Source organism: Aquarana catesbeiana, linkage group LG06 (genome assembly GCF_042186555.1).
Source record: "Aquarana catesbeiana isolate 2022-GZ linkage group LG06, ASM4218655v1, whole genome shotgun sequence".
Lineage (NCBI taxonomy): Eukaryota > Metazoa > Chordata > Amphibia > Anura > Ranidae > Aquarana > Aquarana catesbeiana.
This window is the reverse complement of record NC_133329.1, coordinates 94547566-94575179: the sequence shown is the minus strand read 5'-3', so window position 1 is coordinate 94575179 and position 27614 is coordinate 94547566. Positions and strand designations below refer to the sequence as shown.

At 44.0% G+C, this 27614-nt stretch overlaps 1 protein-coding gene across 1 annotated transcript; it reads right to left on the bottom strand.

Annotated features, from left to right (window-relative positions):
• Positions 1-2991: 2991 nt before the first annotated feature.
• GFER (growth factor, augmenter of liver regeneration) lies at positions 2992-19271 on the bottom strand. The gene is made up of 3 exons (XM_073636461.1): positions 19028-19271; positions 15933-16138; positions 2992-14364 (listed from the first exon to the last, which is right to left on the bottom strand). Exons 1-3 carry the CDS (start codon positions 19208-19210, stop codon positions 14202-14204), a joined length of 552 nt encoding a protein of 183 aa, XP_073492562.1. The 5' UTR covers positions 19211-19271; the 3' UTR covers positions 2992-14201.
• Between the last annotated feature and the right edge of the window lie 8343 nt (positions 19272-27614).

The window sequence follows — 27614 nt, the reverse complement described above, 5'->3', positions numbered from 1 at the left end:
GAAGTTGTAGTAATCAGCCAAAAGTATAGTCCTGGAAGCCTTCACGAGAGTGTCGTATATATAAATCAAGGATGTGAAGATACCACCACCCAAGTGAACGGAGGCTTACCGGAAGGTTGGGACCCAAAACAGCATATGCTGTAAGGGTCAGACAAGCTTATATTGCCCACCGGCAATAGAGGGGAAACCCTAATGGCCAACGGGGGATGAGGTCCTAGGAGTCTTCACAGAAGTGTCTTCTCCATACAGATGTTTAAACGTCCCCGAACATAACCCATATAGGATAAAGAAGGGACCATATAGTGTAATTCCGTAAACAACGTAAATTTTAATAAAAGAGAAACACTTACATTTAAGTAGTTAAAAAAGCGCTTGTGTGTAAAATAATGGCGGCAGTGGAGCCCTCTCGTGAAGGCTTCCAGGATTATACTTTTGGCTGATTACTACAACTTCCCTACCATTGCCAGTGGGCAATATAGGCTGGTTTGACCCACATAGCATATGCTATTTTGGGTTCAAACTTTCTGGTACACCTCCATTTATTTTGGTGATGGTATTCTCACTAGTTGCTTACGCACATGGTGACCACAATGGTTTCACACAACGATGGACTATGATTCACTAGTGTATATAATGGACATTTATAAATATTAGAACATTTTTTTTATCACTTCATGTATAATTTTTAGCGCTACACTTTTTTATATTTGTCGTTTACAGCAAAATTTCTATTTGTCGTGTTAGCCGCTTGCACAATTGAGTAAGCGCAAAGTTATTTTGTTTTTTCTGTACAAGTTAAAGGTCATGCTGCCACTGCGTCACTGGAAACGTTTAATCCTTAAGCAGGCCATACATGGTCGAATTTCAAACAAATTTTCTTTTTAAAATCAGAAAGTTTTTTTTTTGTGATCCTATGATGCCACCATTGATTTTCGAAATTCGGCCGACCAAGTCTTCAATTTCACCGCATGTTGCTACAGAAAAAAATTTTCGTGGCTGGGAATCTTCTTTTCTCTCCATAAATTTTCTTTTCTTATTTCATTTCTCGCACGATTCTCCCATCATTGATTAGAAAATCGTTTGTTTTTCTAAAAATTTCCAACATGTCTGATTCCTCAAATTTGATTGCCGCACAAAAATCAGCCGTTGTTGCAGCCCACTAATGGTGCGAAATTTGTACGAAAATTCTTTCATACGATTTTCGAAAGAAAATTCTTACGAAATTCGAACCGTGTATGGCTGGCATTACATGGAGTTCCAAAATGCACTGGTCCAGTAATCAGATGGTTCCAAATACTGGAGCCTTGGTCATGTGACCATATCTGAAAGGGTTCAAGCAAAGCTTGCCATTCAGGGGCACTTTCTGAATTCTGTTCTCCTCTTTCAGGAGCGAACATGTGACCAATGCCTTTGGTATTTGATCACATGAATGGTGCTAGTGGTGGGAAGCTATTATGGCTCACCAATGAGAGAAGAATGTACAGTAAAACTTTGGATTGCAAGTATAATTCGTTCCAGAAACATGCTTGTAATCCAAAACACTTGTATATCAAAGCGAATTTCCCATAAGAAATAATGGAAACTCAAATGATTGGTTCCACAACCATTTATTCATAAGTCTTTTAGTTTATAGTCCATATAAAAAGATTATAGCAATGTGATAGGTTGTGTAATTATAAAATGTCCATCCTCTGTGACAAGACGCTACTTGTATACCAAGTCAAAATTTATTAGAAATGTTGCTTGTCTTGCAAAACGCTCTCAAACCAAGTTACTCTTAAACCAAGGTTTAAACCATTCTCGAAAGGCGGAAACATAGCGTGGGTCGAGGTCAGGGGTCAGGAGTCAGGAGGACCAGGATTCATCTGTCCTCCCACAAAGTTACAGCTGGCCTGCTCCCTGCCGCAAAACAGGACCCTGCACTGCAAGCAATGCTTCAATCCTTTTGAAAGTGGGCGCTGCTGCGGTCAGGCTGAAATGGGGGGTATGGAGGGATGGGGCGCCAAAATTCAAATCCAATCCGGGGACAATGTCCTCCCCGGGGACTGTCCCTGGAAACTGGGGATGTCTGGTCACCCCATCCTGGGAAGCCGGCTTTGAATGCCATGGACTGCTAGTTATCTCAGTGGCTGGTGTCCATTCTGTTATTTCCTCTGTCTCCTCCCTATTTAGTCCAGTGCCTTGAAGCTACCCCTCGCCCATGTGGCTTGGGGGAATATTGGGGGCGATCTTCACCGCTGATGGCCATCTGGTGATGAGGGGTATCAGTTACACCAAATAAACTTTTATTTGCTGTTGGAAGTTGTGATATTTTCGCTTTTGGTCCCTGAAGAAGCATCTGTCCAAGCTGCGAAACACGTCAATTTGAAGAAGGTGCTAAAAACCAACGAATGGACTATGTATACCTTTTTCTTTAGTATGGGAAAATGGTACTGATTTATGATATGTGTAAAAATCACGGAAGTGTATCAATGCAACTAGTTGTCATTTTATCAACCAACTGTGACTAATAAAATTAGAATTTTTATACTTCTTCTGTTAAAGAGGAGGTCCGCCCACTGCTGCAAAAATTAAAAGCCAGCAGCTGCACATACTGCTGACTTTTAATAATCGGATACTTACCTGTCCTGGAGTCTAGCGATGTCGGCACAGCAGCTGATGTTTCTATCAGCTGTCTGGTGCATGCCGCCTCCATTGCGAGTAAGGGAACCTGGCAGTGTAGCCTTTCAGCTTCACGCTGGGAACTCTACCGCGCATGCACTTTTGGGTGAAACTCCACTTTAATGTTGCCTCTAGTACAGTACCTTTAAAGTCTAATGCAATCAGTTGGTTCCTGAATATATTTTGAATATATATATATATATATATATATATATATATATATATATATATATATATATATATATAAAACAGAGAGAGAGAGAGAGAAACACACACACATACATACATACATACACATATAGCAGGTAAAATAAGTATAGCACACGATGGTGATATTGACAAATTAGTTTTATTATTATAATACAGGATTTATATAGCGCCAACAGTTTGCACGGCGCTTTACCACATGAGGGCAGACAGTACACTTACAATACAAATCAATACAGGAGGGATCAGAGAGCCCTGCCTGTTGGAGCTTACAATCTAGAAGGGAGGGTCAAGTGGAAACAAAAGGTAATAACTGTGGGGGGTGATCTGATGGAGAAAGTGAAAAAAAAACAGTTGTTAAGTGTGGGTAGGGTAGGCTTCTCTGAAGAGAAGGGTTTTCAGGTATCGTCTAAAAGCTAATAGAGTAGGAGATAAGCGGACAGATTGGGGTAAGGCATTCCATAGGACTGGAGAGCCTTTGGAAAAGTCCTGGAGGCGAGCATGGGAGGAGGTGATGAGGGAGCTAGACAAATTTTCACATGTTGTTAACAACCCATACATACAAAGAGACCAAAACAAATAAGTTCAGAAATAAAGTGTAATAAAATGGAATGACACAGGGAAAAAAGTATTGAACACGCTAACTGAAATGTATTTAATACTTCATACAAAATCCTTTGTTGGTAATGACAGCTTCAAGACGCCTCCTGTATGGAGAAATTAGTCGCATGCATTGCTCAGGTGAGATTTTGGCCCATTCTTGCACACAAACTCTTCAAATCTTGAAGGTTCTGTGGGCTTCTTCTGTGAACTCTGATCTTTACTTCTTCCCATAGATTTTCTATTGGATTCAAGTCAGGTGATTGGCTGGGCCATTCTAGCAGTTTTATTTTATTTCTTTGAAACCAATTGCCTTGGCTTTGTGTTTGGGACCATTGTCTTGCTGAAATGTCCACCCTTGTTTCATCTTCATCATCCTGGTAGATGGCAGCAGATTTTTATCAAGAATGTCTTGGTACATTTTTCCATTCATCCTTCCTACAATGATATGAAGTTTGCCAGTACCATATGCTGAAAAACAGCCCCACGCCATGATGTTCCCACCTCCACACTTCACTGTTGGTATTGGGGTGTTTTTGAGGTGATGTGCAGTGCCATTTGACCTCCAAACATGGTGTGTATTATGCCATCCAAAGAGTTCAATTTTGGTCTCATCTGACCAGACTATATTCCCCCAGTATTTCACAGGCTTGTCTAAATGTTGTGCAGGAAACTATAAACGAGCTTCAACATGCTTTTTCTTCAGCAATGGAGTCTTGCGTGGTGAGCGTGCATACAAGCCATGGCGGTTGAGTGCATTACTTATTGTTTTCTTTGAAACAATTGTACCTGCTAATTCCAGGTCTATCTGAAGCTCTCCACAGGTGGTCCTTGGCTCTTGGACAACTTTTCTGATAATTCTTCTCACTCCTCTGTCAGAAATCTTGCAAGGAGCACCTGGTAGTGTCCGGTTTATGGTGAAATTATGTTCTTTCCGCTTCCAGATTATGGTCAAAACAGCGCTCACTGGAACATTCAGACATTTAGGAATCCTTTTGTAAACAATGCCATCAGTATGTTTTGCAACAATAAGGTTGCAAAGGTCTTGAGAGAGTTCTTTGCTTTTACCCATCATGAGAGGTTTCTTGTGTGACACCTTGGTAATGAGACACCTTTTTATAAGCCATCAGTTGAGACTGAACCAGCTGATATTAATTTGCACTGACAAGGGGCAGGATTGCTTTCTAATTACTGACAGATTTTAGCTGGTGTCTTGGCGGTCCATGCCTTTTTGCACCTCCCTTTCTTCATGTGTTCAATACTTTTTTTCCCTGTGTCATCCCATTTTATTACACAACTTCTGAACTGATTTGTTTTGGTTTAATTGTATGTATGGATTGCATGGGTTGTAACCGACATGTAGTGAATATTTCAGGTCAATAGCACCTTTAGAAATATATTTACCTAGAAAAAAGGTGACAAGTTCAATACTTATTTTATCCGCTGTACACACACAACCTTTTTTATTTATTTTTTTTATAATTGATCACATACGCTCTGTTTTCTACTGCAAAAAGAGCTCAGAGAGCTGGAGGTGAATAATCAGCAGCACACTGATCTTCCCCGTAAATGTTTGTGCAGGGGGTGGAGTGTCAGGACAAGTCTGATCATTGGAGGAAAGCGGGCACAGCTAGAAAACAAACCACTCTGGGCTCTGATGCTTAGTGGTCATTTTTTAATAGGAAAGCAGAGGGACTGGCAGGAACACCAGGGATTTCACACAAAGGAAGCAACACAAAGAACATGATATTTTTCTATACAGGTACATGGTACAGCAGGCACATATCAGGAATATGAAATGTTGGATTTCAGCATACTCTTAGGGGTCTATTTATAAAATATTTGCTGCACAAACATCACAAGCATTCACGCAAATTGAACAAAATGTTCCTATTTTTTTCTAAATATAACGCCTGTATCACTTGCGCCATCTAGTGCCTGTACTGCAGTATAGTTTTTTCATTGAAGTATTTTAGTTATCTATACTGAATGTTGGTCGCCAGATGCAGCTGATAATACAGGCCTTCATCTGTTAGAAAAAATACAGGACATTTCATTCAACTTTTACAAATACTTCTGACATTCACGTAACAAATGTTTTATAAATACAGTAGATCCATTGGTGTAAAGTGATTCTGGAAAGTGTAGGAGGGGGTAGTGCCAAACAAATCACATAGGCTTGCCCTTGCTAGCAGTTCGGCCATGCAAAATAAACGGATTTCACGATTTAGGCAATACGCATGGACCTTTAAAACTACATGGTTTTCAAGAGGACCCGTTACCACCAACAGGCTGCATTTGTAGGTACCTTTTTGTTGTTACTCAAGTCAGTCAAATCAGATTCTTGCAGAACAAAGCAAAATGTGATAAAGCATGGCAATGCGTGTTACTGCATGGATTAGAATGAGAATATGTCCTATGTGTAGCCAATACATCTCAGCCCTGGATATAAAATGTGACATATGTTCATGTTGTGGTGAACCGATAATAAAAACTACAGATACATATTTTTCTATTAGCAGACAAAAGAAAAAAAAAAAAAACAATTTCATATTTTATTTATATCAAAACATATACAATATAGAAGTTGCTCTGATCAACTATCAAACATTTCAACAAAATAGATCATTTCAATTCTGATCACCGTACAAAATCACAGAATGTTCAATAAATAGATCACAATCATATAAAATGATTACAATGTTTGGAGCAGAGTTAATCTGGCTCACACATTGGAATGAGCCTGTACAATCTCTAAGATTCACCAACAATTACATACAATGGCTTACCTAGTCAGTTCAATCAATTAATATCCAAGTCAGGTACAGTGCCTTGAACAAGTATTCACACCCCTTGAAATTTTCCACATTTTGTCATGTTACAACCAAAAACGTCAATGTATTTTATTAGGATTTTATGACTAACACAAAGTGGCAATGATAAAAAGTTTTCGACATTTTTTACAAATAAATTTAAAAAGTGTGGGGTGCATTTGTATTCAGCCCTAGTCTGGTTCTAGTGGAACCAATTTCCTTCAGAAGTCACCTAATTAGTAAATAAAATCCACCTGTGTGTAATTTAATCTCAGTATAAATACAGCTGTTCTGTGAAGCCCTCAGAGGTTTGTTAACTGAACAAACAGCATCATGAAGGCCAAGGAACACACAGGACACACCAGACAAGTCAGGGATAAAGTTGGAGAAGTTTAAAGCTTGGTTAGGTTCTAAAAAAATATCCCAAACACTGAACATCTCATGGAGCACTGTCCAATCCATCATGTGAAAATGGAAAGAGTATGGCACAACAGCAAACCTACCAAGAGATGGCCGTCCACCTAAACTGACAGGCCGGGCAAGGAGAGCATTCATCAGAGAAGAGCCAAGAGGCCCATGGTAACTCTGGAGGAGCTGCAGAGAATAAACAGCTCAGGTGGGAGAATCTGTCCACAGGACAACTATTAGTTGTGCACTCCACAAATCTGGCCTTTATGGAAGAGTGGCAAGAAGAAAGCCATTGTTGAAAGAAAGCCATAAGAAGTCCAGTTTGCAGTTTGTGGGAAGCCATGTGGGGAACACAGCAAACATGTGGAAGAAGGTGCTCTGGTCAGATGAGACCAAAATTGAACTTTTTGGCCTAAAAGCAAAAACGGTATGTGTGGTGGAAAACTAACATTGTACATCACCCTGAACACACCATCTCCACTGTGAAACTTAGTGGTGGCAGCATCGTGTTGTGGGGATAATTTTCTTCAGCAGGGACAGGGAAGCTGGTCAGAGTTGATGGGAAGATGGATGGAGCCAAATACAGGGCAATCTCAGAAAACCTGTTATAGTCTGCAAAAGACTTGAAACTGGGGCGGAGGTTCACCTTTCAGCAGGGCAACCCTAAACATACAGCCAGAGCTACAATAGAATGGTTTAGATCAAAGCATATCCATGTGTTAGAATGGACCAGTCAAAGTCCAGACCTAAATCCAATTGAGAATCTGTGGCAAGACTTGAAAATTGCTGTTCACAGATGCTCTCCATCCAATCTGACAGAGCTTGAGCTATTTTGCAAAGAATGGGCAAAAATGTCACTCTCTAGATGTGCAAAGCTGGTAGAGACATCCCCAAAAAGACTTGGAGCTGTAATTGCAGCAAAAGGTGGTTCTACAAAGTATCGACTCTGGGGGGGTGAATACAAATGCACACCTGACTTTTCACATATTTATTTGTAAAAAAATTTGACAACCATTTATCGTTTTCCTTCCACTTCACAATTATGTGCCACTTTGTGTTGGTCTATCACATAAAATCCCAATAAAATACATTTTTGGGTGTAAAATGACAAAATGTGGAAAATTTGAAGGCACCGTAGAAAGTGGTTTTAAATGTGTATAGGGGGAGCATAAACCTTTCACCTTTAGGGTGAAGTTCCACTTTAATGAAATTAATTAAAGGGGGGGGGACCAGCCACTGCACTGTAAGGCATTAGCTGGTGTGAACATACCCTTTATCTAAAGCTGGCTATACTGGCAGTTTAGGAAAGCGATTAATCAGCATTGCAATTGAGGAGGCAAATTGCTAGTTCTGATCGACTGCACGGAGACGGGAATGAAGTTGCCTGAATAAATGTGACTGAAAAATCTGATCACTTTTGATCAAAGTGGTGTCACACCCCCCCCCCCCCCCCCCTTCATTCAGATATCATTTCAGTTGGATTTTTTTATAAACTATACTGAACTTGTCATGTTACTGCCTAGTGTTGACTTCACAATCTGCTTAATTTATGAAGGTTGATGGGACTCATGGTTAGAAGATTGCCTAGTTTCTGGTAATTGCCTGCAAGCTCACTTGCAAGACCCAACGCCTCACAAGTGGTTAAAACGTACCAAAAACTGCCATGTGTTTATAGTCAGCTTATGATTTTGCCAACTCATTGAAGCCTATGCACTCGCTGTGTGGCTGACGTCGCAGCAGCTGTCAGGTGGTAAGCAGGTTGATTAGCAACTAGAGGGTCTGTGCAATCTACAAATCTCCATTATATATATATATATATATATATATATATATATATATATATATATATATATATATATATATATATATAAAAAAACATTTATCCCTTGTTCACACCAGTGAGTGCATTACTTAAGTCATGCGACTTGACAGTTCCAAATCACATGACAAGTTGCAGCCCATTGTCAACAATGGAACCGTTCAAATCAGCAGTGCAAATCCCACTGATGTGCGGCTTTGATATCGCACTGAAGTAGCGCAATTTCAAAGCCTCACTGCGTGTGAGTGGGGGCTAAAGAATGAAAGGGCACACATGTGAACAGGTAAATCAAGTGTCCAGTTTAGGTTTGATGCCTTGTCAGTGTTTTATTGCTGTCCGTATAAAGCAAACAATCAGCTTCTATTTCATGAAGCCAGTGCAGATTAGAACACAGAAGCATAAAGCTGATTTTTTGCCAACGGCAACACAGACAGTTCTTCTTACAAACATGCTTATAAATTATGGCTGCCATCTCTGCTCTGGAGGAATCTCAAATAATTATCTAAGATTTACAGAAGCATATTTAAATATGCAAAGAGCAAAGGCACAGCACAAATTAATTTGCCAATCACACCAAAAGAAGAGAAAATATAATCCCTGGAACCATTAACGTTGTTAACATACATTGAATCCACAACACAAGGAGATAAAACAAACACAAGCCTAAGCACAGTACCATTTTAAGCTGTAAATTATATTTACTGCCGCAGCACCTGAAGTTTATGGCTGGAGGGTATGGAAGGGGGGCAGATTTCCACTATAAGAGCCAGCACCAGCATGTTACGTCCATTGTGCCGATTTTGTTTTAAAAAATGGTTTCCTAAATTCAGGCTTTAAGCCTATCCTTGTCATTCTACTGTCAAATACCAGCGCATATAAAATGCCTTCTTAAAGAGGTTGTAACCCAAAAAATAAAAAAAATATAGATATCCTTTTCCTTTAAAGTAGGTTAAACAGCATAGCACTTGTGCTGTCTAATCTGTCCCTTTCTATGCTGTAAAAAACCTGGTCAATCCTGCCTACTCCTGTGTCCCCCTATGTAAACTGACCCTGGTAATCATGGCTGTTGGTCCACACTTCTTTGGTCAGTTTACAAGCCTGCGTCATTCCACTGCTCTTATCTTTCCCCCCTCCCTCCCTGCCTATCAGCTCCTGTGTGTGAGCGATCTCTTCCCTGCCCCTCCCCTCTTGCTGCCATTAGTAGCTGGCAGTAAAGTCAGAGTAGGATTACTGCCAGACCTTCTGTTATACCAAGCTATACAACACAGTGTAAATGTTTAAAATGATACTGCTGATACTGATACCCACCGCTCTCCTCCCCCGATCTCAGAGCTGCAGCCAAAGCCACATGACCTCCCAGGTGACATCCGAGGGGGCTATCAGCCCCTCCTGCTGTAACCCTTAGGCCCCTTTCACAGGGACGGACCATTCAGGTCCCCCTGTCAGTTTTTTAGGCGAACGTGAACGGACGCTCCATGCAGGTCTATGGAGCGACGGACATCAGCGGTGACCATGTCCACTGACATCTGATCCGCTAAAATCCGACGTATGGCGATACGGTCGCATCCGTCCTGGAGGATCGGATGAGATCTGATGAAAACAGACATACTGTCTATTTTCGTCCGATCCCTCCATAGAATCAGCGGCACTCTGACAAGCCCCTCCCCGCTCAGTGAGCAGAGACAGACCTGTCATTCACCGACTCAGCGGAGATCAACGGAGAGATCTCCTGCTGAGCTGGCGGACTCCGCCTCGCATGGAAGGGGCCTTAGATTGGGAGAGTAGAGCGGCCGGAGGTCACGTGACTGAACAGAAACAATCTAAAATAAGGTGTTTAGCGGCATATCTCGATACAAACATTTACACTGTGTAGTATAGCTTGGTAGAACAGAGGGGCTGGCAGCATTCCTACTCTGACTTTACAACCAGTTTAAAGTGATCCAGATTCTGCACACTAATTCACATATTCTGAACAAGCTCTCATTCATATTTGTAACTATAGGCATTGTTAGGAAATTTGTCTTCAAAGTTCTGGAAACTTACCCACCCCTCCTACCAATCTTTTGGACCATCACTACGATGGGCAGCCCCAATGTAAGGTGTGATAGGTAGTAAGACATGGGATAGCCTGCAAACCACCAACAAATGTGCATTAGGAAGCCAAGCTTACTGCATATGCCCATTTTTCCATCTTGGGATAATCATAAATACAGCCAGTTAAAAATGCTCTGTTTTCCTGCAATGGGAGAGCAGCCCAGTATCAGACACCTTGAAAAATTGTGTGTCGATCTTCTCCCTTTAGTCATCCACAGCACAGCAAACTCTGGGATGATGAGGGGCAGCCATGCACATGAACAGAAATTCAAACCCCTCTACAGGTTTTTTTTTTTTTTTTGTTCGTTAGAGCTTACAATCTAGGAGGGAATACAGGGGGGATATATCCATAGTTTTATGGGTCCGTTACTCCAATTAGAAGTCTGATCAGGAGGACGGGGTGGGGAAGGATATAAGCTTTTAGATATAACACTAGTTATGTTAAAAAGACCTTATTTGCGCATTCAGGGCACAGTAACAAGTGTCCTGTATAGCTAGCCCCTTTCCACTACATACCTTTAATTTGGTCCATTATACTTTCTGGAGCCCCCTCTGTAAATTCCAGGTCAATTTAAGTAAGGCTTTACACAGGTTTAGGACATAGGCCCAGGCCCCCCACCCCACTTCTGACAATGCTTGGGCCTAGCGATTGGCCACTTAGGTACCAAGCACTGCAAAAGACACCCATGTAGGGTAAAGGTCATGTACTTTACCCCCCCCCCCCCGGCTTGGGTATTGCGTGGAGCTCTGTAGAGTATCAGCTGCACGGGAGGGCTATCTGGGGAAGATGAATGGCCATATATCTTGGTTTCTTATGCCTGTAAAGGCTCTTGATGTACACATTACCAAAGGTATTGGGACGCCTGCCTTTGCACACATGAACTTTAATGGCGTCTCAGTCCGTAGGGTTCAATATTGAGTTGGCCCACCCTTTGCAGCTATAACAGCTTCAACTCCTCTTGGAAGGTTGTCCTCAAGGTTTAGGAGTGTGTCTATGGGAATGTTTGACCATTCTTCCAGAAGCGCATTTGTGAGGTCAGGCACCGCTGTTGGACGAGAAGGCCTGGCTTGCAGTCTCTGCTCTAATTCATCCTAGAGGTGTTCTATCTGGTTGAGGTCAGGACTCTGTGCAGGCAAGTCAAGTTCCTCCACCCCAAACTCGCTCATTCATGTCTTTATGGACCTTGCTTTGTGCACTGGTCCAAATCATTTGGTGGAGGGGGGATTATGGTGTGGGGTTGTTTTTCAGGGTTTGGGCTTGGCCCCTTAGTTCCAGTGAAGGGATAAATGTCAGCATACCAGGGCAGTTTGGACAATTTCATCGCTTTTATGGACCTGTAACTTGTAAGAAATTGCTTCTGGCTTGTTTTATTCTGGGGATTTACTCCGAGTTTAAAACCTGTGTGTGCAGCACTGCAACACTGCCAATAAAAATGTAATGCCGCGTACACACGAGCAGAATTTCTGACAGAAAAATCTTGGATGGTTTTTCCGACAGAATTCCGCTCAAGCTTGGCTTGCATACACACGATCACACAAAAGTTTGCTTAACTTTCGAACGTCAAGAAAGCGGTGACGTACAACACTACGACGAGCCGAGAAAATGAAGTTCAACGCTTCCGAGCATGTGTCGAATTGTTTCTGAGCATGCGTAGGAATTTTGCGCGTTGGAATTGGTACAGACGATCGGAACTTTTTCCGACCAAAAAATTGAGAACATGCTCTCAATCTTTTGCTGGCTGGAATTCCGCCAGCAAAAGTCCGATGGAGCATACACACGGTCACATTTTCGGACCAAAAGCTCTCATCAGACTTTTGCTGGCGGAATTTCCGCTCGTGTGTACGCGGCATTACACTACACATTACACTATCTGGAGTCTCTTGTCTCTTTGCATATACAAACATCTTGCTGCTTTGGCTGTCTGAACTTCAGGCTTTTGATCATCGCCCGATGCACACAGAGGCCGATCGTGGGACACGCTTGGACACCTCTCTTCAGTGGATCCTTTGATCCAACAAAGCGCTTTGTGACCCCCGAGTAAGGGTGGTCGCAGGCTTTCTGGTAAGCCTTTAATCCTACTATGGTGATTGGCATCACGCTGTCAAGTACCTGATCAATGCTTTACACCAGGAGTATGCAATTAGAGGACCTCCAGCTGTTGCAAAACTACAAGTCCCATCATGCCTCTGCCTCTGGGTGTCATGCTTGTGGCTGTCAGAGTCTTGCTATGCCTCACTTGGGACTTGTACTTCTGCAACATCTGGAGGTCCGCTAATTGCATATCCCTGCTTTACACCTATATGGGATCTCCTTTATTGAATATCAGCTACTGAATTTCAGTCACATATGAACTTTTTTGCTTGAATTATTTTGTCACTATTTTGTCATTAATTATTGCACATTGGTCTTAGTTGTCATTGCACTTTATGGTTTCTTATATGCTTAATATGCATTGTGCTATTGATACATGAATTTAGCTACAGTGGAACCTCGGAAAACGAGCATAATCTGTTCCAGGAGTATGCTCGTAATCCAAAGTACTCGCATATCAAAGCGAGTTTTCCCATTGAAGTCAATGGAAACGAAAATAATTTGTTCCGCATTGACTTCAATGGGATGCAATACCGCATGCGGCCAGAGGCGGGGGGTGCCGGAGAGCCTCGAAAACGGCTGAAAAGGCCCAAGCACACTTCAGCAGACCTCGACAAACCTCGGAAAGGCTCCGTTCAGCCGAACTGTCCTCGGGCCTTTCCAAACGCAGACGATCTGCGACTTTCGGCTCTGCTCGGCTTCGGCGCCCCCCACCTCAGGCCAAAAGCGGTACTGCACTCCGCTTTTGGCCTGAATCCTGCTTGTTTTGCGAGACAACACTCGCAAACCGAGTTAGGATTTTTAGAAACACAGTGCTCGGTTTGCGAAGCGCTCGTTAACCGCGTTACTCACAAACCGAGGTTCCACTGTAATTTATTTTTTGTTTTACTGCATATTAGTCAAAGTTGTCACCATATATTGATTTATTGCACGTATGCACCGTATGTTCATCACATGCTATATATGCAGTGTGTCATCGTGAATTGTTTAGTTTAATTTTAGCGCTGCACTTTATATTCTGAATTACATTTTGGTGCCCAGTATCTGGGTTATAGTGTTCAGCTGCTGTTTTTTTGTTTCACCAAGCGCAGGTATAATTCTCTATATATTAACCCATAGATTTAATAGTTTTAAAAAAAACTGTTACATTTCCGGCGCTGCCCTCAACTAAACTGTCAAACCATCTAATGGCTGGTGTCATAACTGATCACATGTGCAGCGTTATGGCAGTTGAAGATCAAACAGAGGCCAAGATGGCAGCTTCCATGGCTAAAAACGATAGGATGGTTTACTTCCACGTTAACAACTACAAATTGTTATTTTTCTCATGTTTAGGACCTATAAAAAAAAAAAAGCATCGAACTAGTCAGCTGTTGGTAAAAGCTACATTCTGGAACAGCAGAAAGGTCACAACTGAAGAACTAAAGCAAACATAAGTTATGGCTTTGTACTGGTATCTGTTGAAAAGGTATCAACTGTTCTAAAGATCCAGACAAGGAACGTCCAATCAATCACAGGATCCATCCTTCCAGCCGTCACGCCACCTCTCGTCCACCTTGGAACAGTCAAATTCTACTTTGCCCAGCTTCCTGTTGACATCATTATGAAGTATACACATCCACTGGGACAGGTTATGTCTGCTGCTTGTGTCAGGCTGAGTGCTAGTTAGCCTGGAAATGGGAAATTCACACTGGTCATTATTTTACTGGCTTAAAGCTAAACTTCAAACAGCTAAATACACAGGTGAAATGCATATATGGGAGTTGGTTGACTCAACAAAGGATTTGTATTTATGTCCATCTGGTTCTGAAATTTTTACAGCCCTGCCATGCAACACAACCTTATCTGGCAGCTGAGGAGACCTTATCTCTTCCTGCTGCATTAAAATTGGAAATAAAGGCAACATTACAAAATGTATGTGCAGTAAACATATGCAAAGTCTCACCTGCAATAAAATAAACCTACCTGCCTGCTTACAGTCTGTGGCATGTCAACTAAGCAGTGCATGCGCAGCCAAATTTACATCTCCGGCATGGGCCCCATGTGCCGGGATAACGACTCCTGCACATGATAATAAAGTGGAACTTCCACTCATCGGATCCCCCCCCCCCCCCCCTTCCGGTGCCCCAATTGGCACCTTTCAGGGGGGAGGGGGTGCAGATACCTGTGTAATACAGGTATCTGCAGCCACTTCCGAGCTTAGACAGCTGCAGAATATCCACAGATGCCCGCCCCCAGTTGTGTTCTGGGAAACACACAGTTCCCAGCACACAACGGGGACCAGTGCAGAGGCGCAGCGCGACTCGCGCATGCACAGTAGGGAACCAGGCAGTGAAGCCGCAAAGCTTCACTTCCCGATTCCCTGACCGAGGATGGCGTCGGGGGCAGCCGAGAGCCGAGCGGTTGATCGGCTCCGGCTGCCGACATCGCTGGACCCTGGGACAGGTAAGTGTCCATTTATTAAAAGTCAGCAGCTGCAGTATTTGTAGCTGCTGGCTTTTAATAATTTTTTTTAAGGTGCAGCTCCTCTTTAAATAGTGAATGATAGGGGATAGCATACCCGGTTCTGTGATTTGATATTGTTATGCACTGAAGAATCAGAAGCTTGGGAACAGTATATTAGGTCAGGGCAGCAACTACTAATCTCCAGGTGACCTATGAATCTCAGGACTGGGTAGACGAGAAACAAATCCCTTATGCCGTGTACACACGACCGGACTTTTCGTCGGACGGAACTGCGAAGGACTTTTCGATGGAGTTCCAATCGGACTTGCCTACACACGATCACACCAAAGTCCGATCGTTTCAAACGTGATGACGTACGACTGGACTTGAATAAGGAAGTTCATAGCCAGTAGCCAATAGCTGCCCTCGCATCAGTTTTAGTCCGTCGGACTAGCATACAGACGAATGGATTTTTCGACCGGACTCGAGTCCGTCGGAAAGATTTGAAACATGTTTCAAATCTAAAGTCCATCTGATTTTTCGACAGCAAAGGTCCGATGAAGCCCACACATGATCGGATTGTCCGGTGGATTCGTTCCGTCGGACCTTTGCTGTCGAAAAGTCCGGTCGTGTGTACATGGCATTATATGCATTTCATCTGTAAATATAGTCATTTGCCTGGAGTTCAGCAATTTAATATTTATGAAAATAAAAAAAAAGTGATAAATGGTTCTTTTGTATATAGTTAAACTGATACACTAAAAATAAAGAGGAAAAAAAAACACCAACAAACCTCTCTCTTAGGTCATCTGCACATTCCTCACAGGGATAGAATTTGGAAAATATGTTAATGAAGCTTTTCATTTCTTCTTGCTGCTTAGTGCTGGGACTATCTGGGTAATAGGCAGCCATTGTATGTAAGAAAGACCAGGTACTTCGGCCGAGCTCCTCCCGGTCTAGTGGACACTCTGGGGGTCGTTCCTTATCAATGTCAACTTCCTAAAATAAAAACATTTTTTAGACATGATTTTCCATATCTATCTAACCTACCTTGTCGAGGAGAGTGGGGGAAGCTCTTCCATACAAGGCGAGCAGAGTGGGGGGGGGGGGGGGGGGTCCTCCATATAGGGGGAAAAATGGTTCTCCATACAAGACAAGGAGGAGGGAAAGAATGGCCCTCCATATAAAGCAAGGAGGTGGGGTAGGGATTTTGGTCCTCCAAACAGAAGGGGGGGAATGGTCCTCTATATGAAGGGGGGGGGGGGGGCAAAGGTCCTCTATACAAAGCAAAGGGAGTGAGGGGGGAACATTCCTCCATTCAGATGGAGGAGAGTGAAGGGGGGGGGGGTTGTCCCCCATACGTGGTGAGGAGGGGTAGAAGAATGGTCCCCCCATACAATGCGAGGAGGGGGGTGGCGGTATTTGATCCTCCATAGCAGGGGGGGATAGTCCTCTATATAAGGCGAGGCGAGGAGAGGGAGGAATAGTCCTCCATACCGGGCAAGGAGGAGGAAGAGGGGAATGGACCTCCATACGGGGGGGGGGGGGGGGAATGGTCCTCCATACAAGGGGTGGGGCATGGTCCTCCATATGGAGCAATGTGCTCCATACAGGGTGATGAGGGGGGACATCCTCTATATGAGGTGATTGGGGGGGGGGGTTGGAGTTATATATAATATGCGGTAGGGCTGGGAGATCTTCTAAAAAAAAAAATCTGCGATTTTCTTTAAAAAAAAAATAGAAACTCTATTCACGATTTGAATCGAGTTTTTTTTTTTGGACACAGCGCTGGTCCTGAGGAGCTGCAGGCAAGAGTTTTTAGGCGAGGCCGCGGCGTCCAGCCTCGCGGACTAGGCCGAAGCCACGGCCTCGCCTAAAAACTCCTGCCCGCAGCTCCTCAGGACCGGCGCGGTGAAAAAAAAAAAAATCTAAAAAAAATCGATTTGCTTACATTTTTAATCGATTTGGCCTCAACTGGATTCAAGATTTAAATCGATTTTTTCCCCAGCCCTAATATGGGGGGTCCTAGAAAATTAATAAGCGATGGGCTTTCATGTAGAAGTGAGCAGCACTTGTACAGGGCACAGAAGGTCCCCCTCCTCCACCACCAACTTTACTGGACCCTCCCTCACGACGGAGGAGCCCCGAAATATTGTCGCTTGGTCCCACTGTACACTCAGAGGTGAGGAAAGTACATCCATACCCGCCTCTCATTTGTAATGTAAGAAACCAGAAGTGATGAGGATTTTGTCACTTCCAGTTACTATTTGATGTTTACTCGCCATTAGCAGCTTGTACAGCATCTGATCGAACCGATCTCAGTTTATCAGATGCTTTCATGGCGGAGGAGAGATCTGCAGTCTAATAGACCCTAGATCTTCCCATAAAGAGAACTTGTCCTGCTCATTGTTATCACAAGGCGAATGTGTACACAAGTCCCACCCGTATATGTAGATGATGATCGCACCACACATTTGGTACAATAATTCTAGCACCAGTCCTCCTGTGTAACACTAAACTGGTAACCTGTAAAGGCTTTTAAAGCGTCACCTATGGAGATTCTTAGGTACAATAGCTTGGTACCATTTGATTGGTGGGTGCAATTTGTGTGACATGTTAGGCATCCATTTACTCGGCATAACATCATCTTTTAGATTTTCCCAACAGTTAGGTATTGTGTTTGTGTGCACTTAAATTCATCGAAGTGTATTTTCTCCTAAAAATGTGCACGTTAACCACTGCGCTGTATAGTCAAATGACGGCGACTGGGATCCCCTCTCGTTCTGGGACAACATCACATGACATCGCCCCGGTCTCACCCGCGCCCATGGTGGCACGTAGCAGGGAGATCGTGGGCGCGATGTGTTCCCGGGACACGCCGCGACCTTGATAAAGAGCCGATGATGCGGCTCTTTACCAATGTGATCGGCTGTGTCCAATCACAAGTAAGCACTAAGGATGGGCTCGGCAGTGTTCGCACACCCCACGTGCAGAGCCCGCTAGGAAGTCGGCACGGCGCTCCGCTAATCACAGGCAGTGAGACATTTACCCGATGTACGGCTCCAGAGATCGGGAAATGTCTCACTGCCTGTGATTAGCGCTGTGCCGACTCCCTGGCGGGCTCTGCACGTGGGCTGTGCGAACACGCCGGAGCTCATCTTTAGTAAGCACCATTTATCGGCTCTCCTCACCCTGACAAAGTGTGAGGCAAGGAGAGCCGATCAGCCGCATCTCCTCACAGGGGAGACCTGTACAGGTAATCAGTGCAGCCCCCAACAGTGATGCCAATCTGTGCTGCCCATCAGCATCGCCTATCAGTGCGGTATATTAGTGCCACCTCATCAGTGCCCATTAGTAAAGGAGAAAAATTATTTACAAAATTTTATAAGAGAAACTAAGAAAAACATTTTATTTTTTTTCTAAATCTTAGGTCTATTTTCTTTTTTTTAGCAAAAAATAAAAAACCCAGTGGTGATTGAATATCTCTAAAAAAAAGCTCTATTTGTGTGAAAAAAAATGATTAAAAAAAACGTAATTTGGGTACAGTGTCGCATGACTCTCATTAACAGCGCTGAAAATTGGCCTGGGCAGGAAGGGGTAAAAGTGCCCGATATATTGACATGGTTAAAAATGTCGGTGCAAATATTATGCAACATATAAAATTGCAACAGCCACCATTTTATTCTCCAGGGTCTCTGCTGCCAAATAATATACAATGTTTGGAGGTTCTATTTTTGCTGATTTTGACCTGTATGAGAGAAATCATGTCAGACTCAGGTGAATGTCCCTCCCTATGTGGTGATGGGCGGGGAATGTTCTCTATATAAGGTGGGGGGGAGGGGTTCTGTAGATTGAGGTGAATGTCGTTCCTGTCTTCCTCCTCCTCACCTGGGGGGTGGCACTCTGCCTCCTCTGGTCCTTCATCCAGCTCCGGAAGTCCACACACGCCCGGCACGGCTTCTTCCCCTTCCCTTCCGTGCCATGTCCGTCCTCCTCCACCTTTCCTCCGGGCACAGGCATCGGGAAACCAGCCATGGGACCGGCGCGCTGTCTATCACTGGGCGCCGCCATCTTGGATGTCGCAGTGCATGCTGGGGGCGGAGCCCGGCCGCTGGGATGAAGCGCCTGTCCCTGAGGGAGGAGCAGGGGATGACGTCAGCACACCTCCAGGAAGGACACACCTCCTTCCTAAGTAACCACTTGAAGAGAAGCTATCCTCAGGCAGACATGACATGGTAGTGTGACCTCTCACAATACCACCTGCCTGGCTGCCATGACTAACCTGTGTGTTTGTTGCAAGTCAGTACTGACACCAGCAGGTTGGTGTAACAGCCAGGCAACCAGTATGACCAGAGCGGCAGCCTCTGAATCTCTCATTAATTTGGTGTTTTTATGCTCAACTCCGGGCTGCTTTTAGGGCCCCATTTAAACCTAGTGTTGTGCGGTTTTGCGCACTTTTTTTTTTTTTTGCTGGACGCGCATAGGGCGGAGCTTTCATCTGAAAGGGTTACCCTATGCACGAGCAACATACTAAAGAAGCGTCTGCAGCTTTTGGGCGTGGAGTGTTTTTGCAACATGTGTTTTAATGACTGTGCGTTTTGTCACATGCAAAAAATACACGTCTGCTGGCCACGTTTGGGGTGCCATTAAGGATTTACGGTGAGGGGGGAAAAAAAAGTATTTGATCGATTTTGTACATTTGCCCACTGACAAAGAAATGATCGGTCTATAATTTTAATGGTAGGTTTATTTTAACAGCGAGAGACAGAATAACAACAAAAATATCCAGAAAAGAACATTTCAAAAAAAGTTATAAATTGATTTGCATTTTACAGAGTGAAATAAGTATTTGATCCCCATCAATCAGCAAGATTTCTGGCTCCCAGGTGTCTTCTATACAGGTAATGAGCTGAGATTAGGAGCACTCTTAAAGGGAGTGCTCCTAATCTCAGCTTGTTACCTGTATAAAAGTTACCTGTCCACAGAAGCAATCAGATTCCAATCTCTCCACCATGGCCAAAACCAAAGAGCTGTCCAAGGATGTCAGGGACAAGATTGTAGATCTACACAAGGCTGGAATGGGCTACAAGACCATCGCCAAGCAGCTTGGTGGGAGGGTGACAACAGTTGATGTGATTATTCGCAAATGGAAGAACCCAAAAATAACTGTCAATCTCTCTCGGTCTGGGGCTCCATGCAAGATCTCACCTTGCGGAGTTTCAATGATCATGAGAACGGTGAGGAATTTGAACCCTTAGCAAAACATGACTTAGTACTTGGTTGCAAAACCCTTGTTGGCAATCACAGAGGTCAGACGTTTCTTGTAGGTGGCCACCAGATTTGCACACATCTCAGGAGGGATTTTGTCCCGCTCATCTTTGCAGATCCTCTCAAAGTTATTTAGGTTTTGAAGCTGAGGTTTGGAGACTCGAACCTTCAGCTCCTTCCACACTCCCTTTAACCGGTTCTTGACCAGCCCCTGCAGTTATACTGCGCCAGGATGTCTCCCCTGGGTGAGTCGTCGTAGCTGTATGTTGGCTCTTTAAGACGCTGTAGGAGGCGCGTGAGCCCCGGCAGCGTGTCCCCGGAGCCGATGCCAGTGCCTGGCGGGCGCGATGACCGCCGGGCACCTGCGATCGCTCGTGACAGAGTGAGAACCGGGATCTGTGTGTGTAAACGCACTAATCCTGATTCTGTCAGAGGAGACAGATCGTGTGTTCATACTAAGTATGAACGGCGATCGGTTCCCCCCCCCCCCCCCCCACAGTTAGAACACACCTAGGGAACACAGTTAACCCCTTGATCGCCCCCTAGTGTTAACCCCTTCCCTGCCAATGACATGTATACAGTAATCAGTGCATTTTTATAGCACTGATCGCTGTATAAATGTCACTGGTCCCAAAAATGTGTCAAAAGTGTCCACCGCAATATCGCAGTACCGCTAAAAATCGCAGATCGCCGCGATAACTATGAAAAAAAAAATAATAAAAATGCCATAAATCTATCCCCTATTTTGTAGATGCCATACCTTTGGTGCAAACCAATCAATATAATCTTATTGTGATTTTTTTTCTTTTTTACCAAAAATATGTAGAAGAATACATATTGGCCTAAACTGAATTATTATTTTTTTTTTTTTAAATTGGGATATTTATTATAGCAAAAAGTAAAAAATATTGTGTTTTTTTCAAAATTATCGCTCTTCTTTTGTTTATGTAAAGAATAAAAACCGCAGCGGTGAAATATCACCAAAAGAAAGCTCTATTTGTGGGGAAAAAAGGACGTCAATTTTGTTTGGGAGCAGCGTCACACAATTGTCAGTTAAAGCGACGCAGTGCTGTATCGCAAAAAATGGCCTGGTCAGGAAAGGGGTAAATTTTTCCAGGGCTGAAGTGGTTAAGCGAGTGCTCCTAATCTCAGCTCATTACCTGTATAGAAGACACCTGGGAGCCAGAAATCTTACTGATTGATAGGAGATCAAATACTTATTTCATTTATTAAAATGGAAATCAATTTATAACTTTTTTGGAAATGCATTTTTTTGGATATTTTTGTTGTTTTTCTGTCTCTCACTGTTAAAATAAACCCACCATTAAAATTATAGACTGATTATTTCTTTGTCAGTGGGCAAACGTACAAAATCGGCAGGGGATCAAATACTTTCTTTCCCTCACTGTATACCATTACAAGCATGCATTTTAAACACATTTTTCGCACATTCAGGAACTTGCACAGAACTGCATGTTTTTGCATGCCTTCCCGGGACATGCAGGTGTGAATGTAGCCTAAAAGTACCCATTCGGTTGTGTCCATCCCTTCCCCCCGCACTGCATGGATGAAATGGGTAGGGAGAGAAATAGATACAAATACTTATCATATTCCTCACTTACCTGGCTGCCAGCACTACCAGGTGTCCTGGTTTGTTGGCGGGTCCTCACCGTTCTGGTCCTGGGTTGTAGGTGATGACAACAAACAAGCTACTCTTGTGCACGAATGTGTTAGCCAAGCAGTCCAAAGTTTCAGGATGGATAATGGCTAGCGGCCTTGCTGCCCTCCAGGATAGGGGTATCCTAGCAATCAAACAGGAAAACAGAAAAGAGAGGGCGCACCAGCCTTGTGCATTATCCTTTGGTATATTTATTAAGAAAAAACATTATTAAAAACTACTCACAAAGGTAGAAAGAAAATCCCGCTTGTAACATTCTTTGAATTGTGACAGTCCGTCCACCGATCGCAGTCTCCAAGTCTTGAAGAGAGGATGTGCGAACCGCTGCTGGCTGACGCGTTTCGAAGGTTTACCTTCTTCCTCAGAGCCTCAGGATTTTGTTTTACCAAAAATATGTAGCAGAATACATATTGGCCAAAATTTATGAAGAAATTAGATTTTTTTAATGGGTGTGTTTTCTAGTAGAAAGTAAAAAATATTGTTTTTTTTTTTTTCAAAATTGTCAGCCTTTATTGTTTATAGCGCAATAAATAAGAAACGCAAAAGTGATCAAATACTCAAATACCACCAAAAGAAAGGTCTATTTGTGGGGGGAAAAAGGACATAAATTTTATTTGGGTACAGTGTCACACGACCGCAGAATTGTCAGTGTCATCAGGTGACAATTCAAAAAAAAAAAATGGCCTGGTCATGAAGGGGGTACATTTTCCAGAGGCCAAGTTGTTAAAGTATAACAAAAGGCAAAACTTTTTCTTTTTTGGACAAAATGGAGACGGATTAGAACACCTGTCAGTTTTTATTGCTGTCTGTGCTCCAGTCACCCAGAAAATCACAAATTTTGGGTTGTCCCCATAAAATTAATAGAGGGCAAATCTTCCAATGGGTACACTAGTTATAGTCATCTTCAGTGGGGGCATCTGAAGCCACAGTGACCTTCCTGGATTCTGTGGGTGCGTGCACCTAGCATGCACCTGCCGATCTCACGCATGTGTAGTGTGGTGCAATCTTTGTCAGCTTGCCATGCCAAGCTGACCAAGATTTTCCATAGACGCCAATTTTAAATGTTACTGGAGCCGTGCCATGCCAAGCTGACCAAGATTTTCTATAGACGCCAATGTTCAATGTTACTGGCGCCGTGCCATGCCAACCTGACCAAGAATTTCCATAGACACCATTGTTAAATGTTACGGGAGCAACGCCATGCCAAGATGACCAAGATCTCCCAGGAGCCAATGCAAAACTGGATATGACGTATGGCACCGCAGTAGCAAAAGGAGGAGATAAAATTAGATATAGGCATAAATCAGGTAAGTGAACAGAAAAAAAAATGCCAATTAATTTTAAGGATGCACATTAGTACTGCATGGTGAGGAGTGAAAAATGTGGGTGGAACTCTGCTTTAAAGTATAACTAATGGCAAAACTTTTTTTTATTTAAATGCTCCCATTAGGGAGATTTCCCCTCTCTATTGGTCCTTTTTACCATTATCATTGAAAGTGAAAGTAAAAAATAATCCCCAATTTTGGGTTGTCTCCAGAAAAGTAATAGAGGGAAAATGTTCCAATGGGGACACTAGTTCTGGTGACCCGGGGGGTCCAAAGAGATTCCCTTCATTTGCAGGAATTTCCTCTCACTTCCTGTTTGGCTATGGGATGGGAAGTGAAGGGAAATCTCCTCAATGGGACAAAGATGACATAAATAAATCTTACAGGGATTATAATCCTCCCTTAATCTATCCAAAATGGAAAAAAAAAAAAAGTTTTTGCCTGTAGTTCTACTTTAAAGAATGAATCTGAAACAAAACTATTTTTAATTTGTCGTGCACATATTTATAGTGTATCTCCCCAGTAAGTTCTTAGGCAGCAACAAACACCAAAAAAAGGTTATAACCCTTCTACGCTATGCAAAGCTAAATAAAAAAAATAAATAAAGAATACTCCAGAAAACAGCTTCCCGAGAACACTATTCAGACAAAATGCGTTGAGGCGAAGCTGCATCTGTCATTTCTGGTTCCTTGCTGACGTCACATCTGGGACGCAACTTCCGGGTTGGTGTCGTTCCATTCTGTACAAAACCAGGCTGTGACACATTTATGTGATGCTATCAGATTTAAAATAAATGCTATACTATATTAGCTTTTCTTTTGGCATCTGCTTACTCTTACACTTGAGGGGGAAGGAAATGAATGAAATCTCCAGGCCATTCAGGAAAGCAGTGAGCATGTACCTATGGGGGCTTGGAGCAACAAGGCGTTGTTTGACCTTCCTGTAAAAGAGGGTCAAAAAGATTTGGTGAGTTTGTATTCTTTACTAATGCGGTGACACCTTCCTGTCTGAACTCACGGTGAACGAGGATTGCAGAGGACTGTTAAAATTTGGGACTTAATCTTGGTGATGTCGGGGCACTTTCTACTCTGGATTTTCCTTTAGACATATTTAACTACTTAACGACCAGCCTTCGCAGTTGTACTGCGGTAGGTTGGCTCTCCTGTTCGAATCACCGTCATTGTACCTCGGGCGCGTACACGGCGATCTGTGGAGCCCATTCGCTAGTGGGGGAGCCAATCAGCGGGTCCAGCGGACTCGATGTCTGCCGGCTACCCGCGATCGCTCCACAGAGAGTCAGAACGGGGATCTGCCAGTGTAAACAAACAGATCCCCGTTCTGTCAGGGGAGTAGAGTGAGACTGTGTGTTCCTAGTGGTCAGAAACAGCGATCTCTCTCTACTCCCTGTCAGTACACCCCCCCCACAGTTAGAAGCACCTCCCTAGGGAACACTTAACCCCTTGATCGCCCCCTAGTGTTAACCCCTTCCCTGCCAGTGTCTTTCATACAGTAATCAGTGCATTTTTATAGCACTGATCGCTGTATTAATGTCATTGGCCCCACAAAAGTGTCCGACCGTCATTACTAATAAAAAAAAAAAAAAGAATAATAAAAAGTCCACAAATCTATCCCGTATTTTGTAGACGCAATAACTTTTGTGCAAACCAATCAATATACAGTTATTGGAATTTTTTTTAACAAAAATATGTAGAAGAATACATATTACCCTAAACTGAGGAAGAAATTCATTTTTTTAACATTTTTTGGGGGGATATTTGTTATAGCAAAAAGTAAAAAATTCTGTTTTTTTTTTTTTTTTTTCAAAATTGTCGGTCTTTTTTTTTGTTTATAGCGCAAAAAAAATAAAAACCGCAGAGGTGATCGAATACCGCCAAAAGAAAGCTCTATTTGTGGTAAAAAAGGACGTCAATTTTGTTTGGGCACAGCATCGCACGACCGCGCAATTGTCTACTAAAGCGCCTCAGTGCTGCATCGCAAAAAATGGCCTGGTCATTAAGGGGGGAAATCTTCCGGTCCTTAACCACTTGCCGACCGCCTAACGTAGATATACGTCGGCAGAATGGCACGGGCAGGCAGAATCACGTACCTGTACGTGATCTGCCTCCCGCGGGCGGGGGGTCCGATCGGACCCCCCCCCGGTGCCAGCGGCGGTCGGCTTGTGACTGGGAGCGTTGGGAGGCGAGGGGGAGACCATCCGATCGTGGCCCCCCCCCTCGCGATCGCTCCCAGTCAATCGGAATCCTCCCCTGCCTGTGTGTAGTTTCACACAGGCAGAGGATGTGATGTCATCTCTCCTCGGCTTGGCAGTTTCCGTTCCAGCGCCGAGGAGAGAAGACATGTAAGTGCACAAAACATACACACACAGTAGAACATGCCAGGCACATAAAACACCCCGATCCCCCCCCCCGATCGCCCCCCGATCCCCCCCCAGTCACCCCCCCTGTCACAAACTGACACCAAGCAGTATTTTTTTTTTTCTGATTACTGATTGGTGTCAGTTTGTGACAGTTACAGTGTTAGGGCAGTGATGTCGGGGCACTTTCTACTCTGGATTTTCCTTTAGACATATTTAACTACTTAACGAGTGGTAGCCCCCTTTAGGTCTAGGGTACCCCCCTAACCCCCCCCTAATAAAGTTTTAACCCCTTGATCACCCCCTGTCATCAGTGTCACTAAGCGATCATTTTTCTGATCGCTGTATTAGTGTCGCTGGTGACGCTAGTTAGGGAGGTAAATATTTAGGTTCGCCATCAGCGTTTTATAGCGTCAGGGACCCCATATACTATCTAATAAATGTTTTAACCCCTTGATTGCCCCCTAGTTAACCCTTTCACCACTGATCACCGTATAAGTGTTACGGGTGACGCTGGTTAGGTCGTTTATTTTTTATAGTGTCAGGGCACCCGCCATTTATTACCGAATAAAGGTTTAGCCCCCTGATCGCCCGGCGGTGATATGCGTCGCCCCAGGCAGCGTCAGATTAGCGCCAGTACCGCTAACACCCACGCACGCAGCATACGCCTCCCTTAGTGGTATAGTATCTGTACGGATCAATATCTGATCCGATCAGATCTATACTAGCGTCCCCAGCAGTTTAGGGTTCCCAAAAACGCAGTGTTAGCGGGATCAGCCCAGATACCCGCTAGCACCTGCGTTTTTCCCCTCCGCCCGGCCCGGCCCAGCCCACCCAAGTGCAGTATCGATCGATCACTGTCAATTACAAAACACTAAACAAATAACTGCAGCGTTCGCAGAGTCAGGCCTGATCCCTGCGATCGCTAACAGTTTTCTTGGTAGCGTTTTGGTGAACTGGCAAGCACCAGCCCCAGGCAGCGTCAGGTTAGCGCCAGTACCGCTAACACCCACGCACGCACCGTACACCTCCCTTAGTGGTATAGTATCTGAACGGATCAATATCTGATCCGATCAGATCTATACTAGCGTCCCCAGCAGTTTAGGGTTCCCAAAAACGCAGTGTTAGCGGGATCAGCCCAGATATCTGCTAGCACCTGCGTTTTGCCCCTCCGCCCGGCCCAGCCCAGCCCACCCAAGTGCAGTATCGATCGATCACTGACACTTACAAAACACTAAACGCATAACTGCAGCGTTCGCAGAGTCAGGCCTGATCCCTGTGATTGCTAACAGTTTTTTTGGTAGCGTTTTGGTGAACTGGCAAGCACCAGCAGCCTAGTACACCCCGGTCGTAGTCAAACCCGCACTGCAGTAACACTTGGTGACGTGGCGAGTCCCATAAGTGCAGTTCAAGCTGGTGAGGTGGCAAGCACAAGTAGTGTCCCGCTGCCACCAAGAAGACAAACACAGGCCCGTCGTGCCCATAGTGCCCTTCCTGCTGCATTCGCCAATCCTAATTGGGAACCCACCACTTCTGCAGCGCCCGTACTTCCCCCATTCACATCCCCAACCAAATGCAGTCGGCTGCATGAGAGGCATTTTCTTTATGTCCTCCCGAGTACCCCTACCCAACGAACCCCCCCAAAAAAGATGTTGTGTCTGCAGCAAGCGCGGATATAGGCGTGACACCCGCTATTATTGTCCCTCCTGTCCTGACAATCCTGGTCTTTGCATTGGTGAATGTTTTGAACGCTACCATTCACTAGTTGAGTATTAGCGTAGGGTACAGCATTGCACAGACTAGGCACACTTTCACAGGGTCTCCCAAGAT

Bases quoted from the DNA above. Each gene is read 5' to 3' on its own strand.
- GFER (XM_073636461.1), bottom strand. From the start codon at position 19,210: ATGGCGGCGCCCAGTGATAGACAGCGCGCCGGTCCCATGGCTGGTTTC. The intron at 16,139-19,027 runs GTGAGGAGGAGG...TTTTTATTTTAG, and splicing joins GGCAGAGTGCCACCCCCCAG to GAAGTTGACATTGATAAGGA. The intron at 14,365-15,932 runs GTTTGTTGGTGT...TCCCATTTCCAG, and splicing joins GCAGATGACCTAAGAGAGAG to GCTAACTAGCACTCAGCCTG.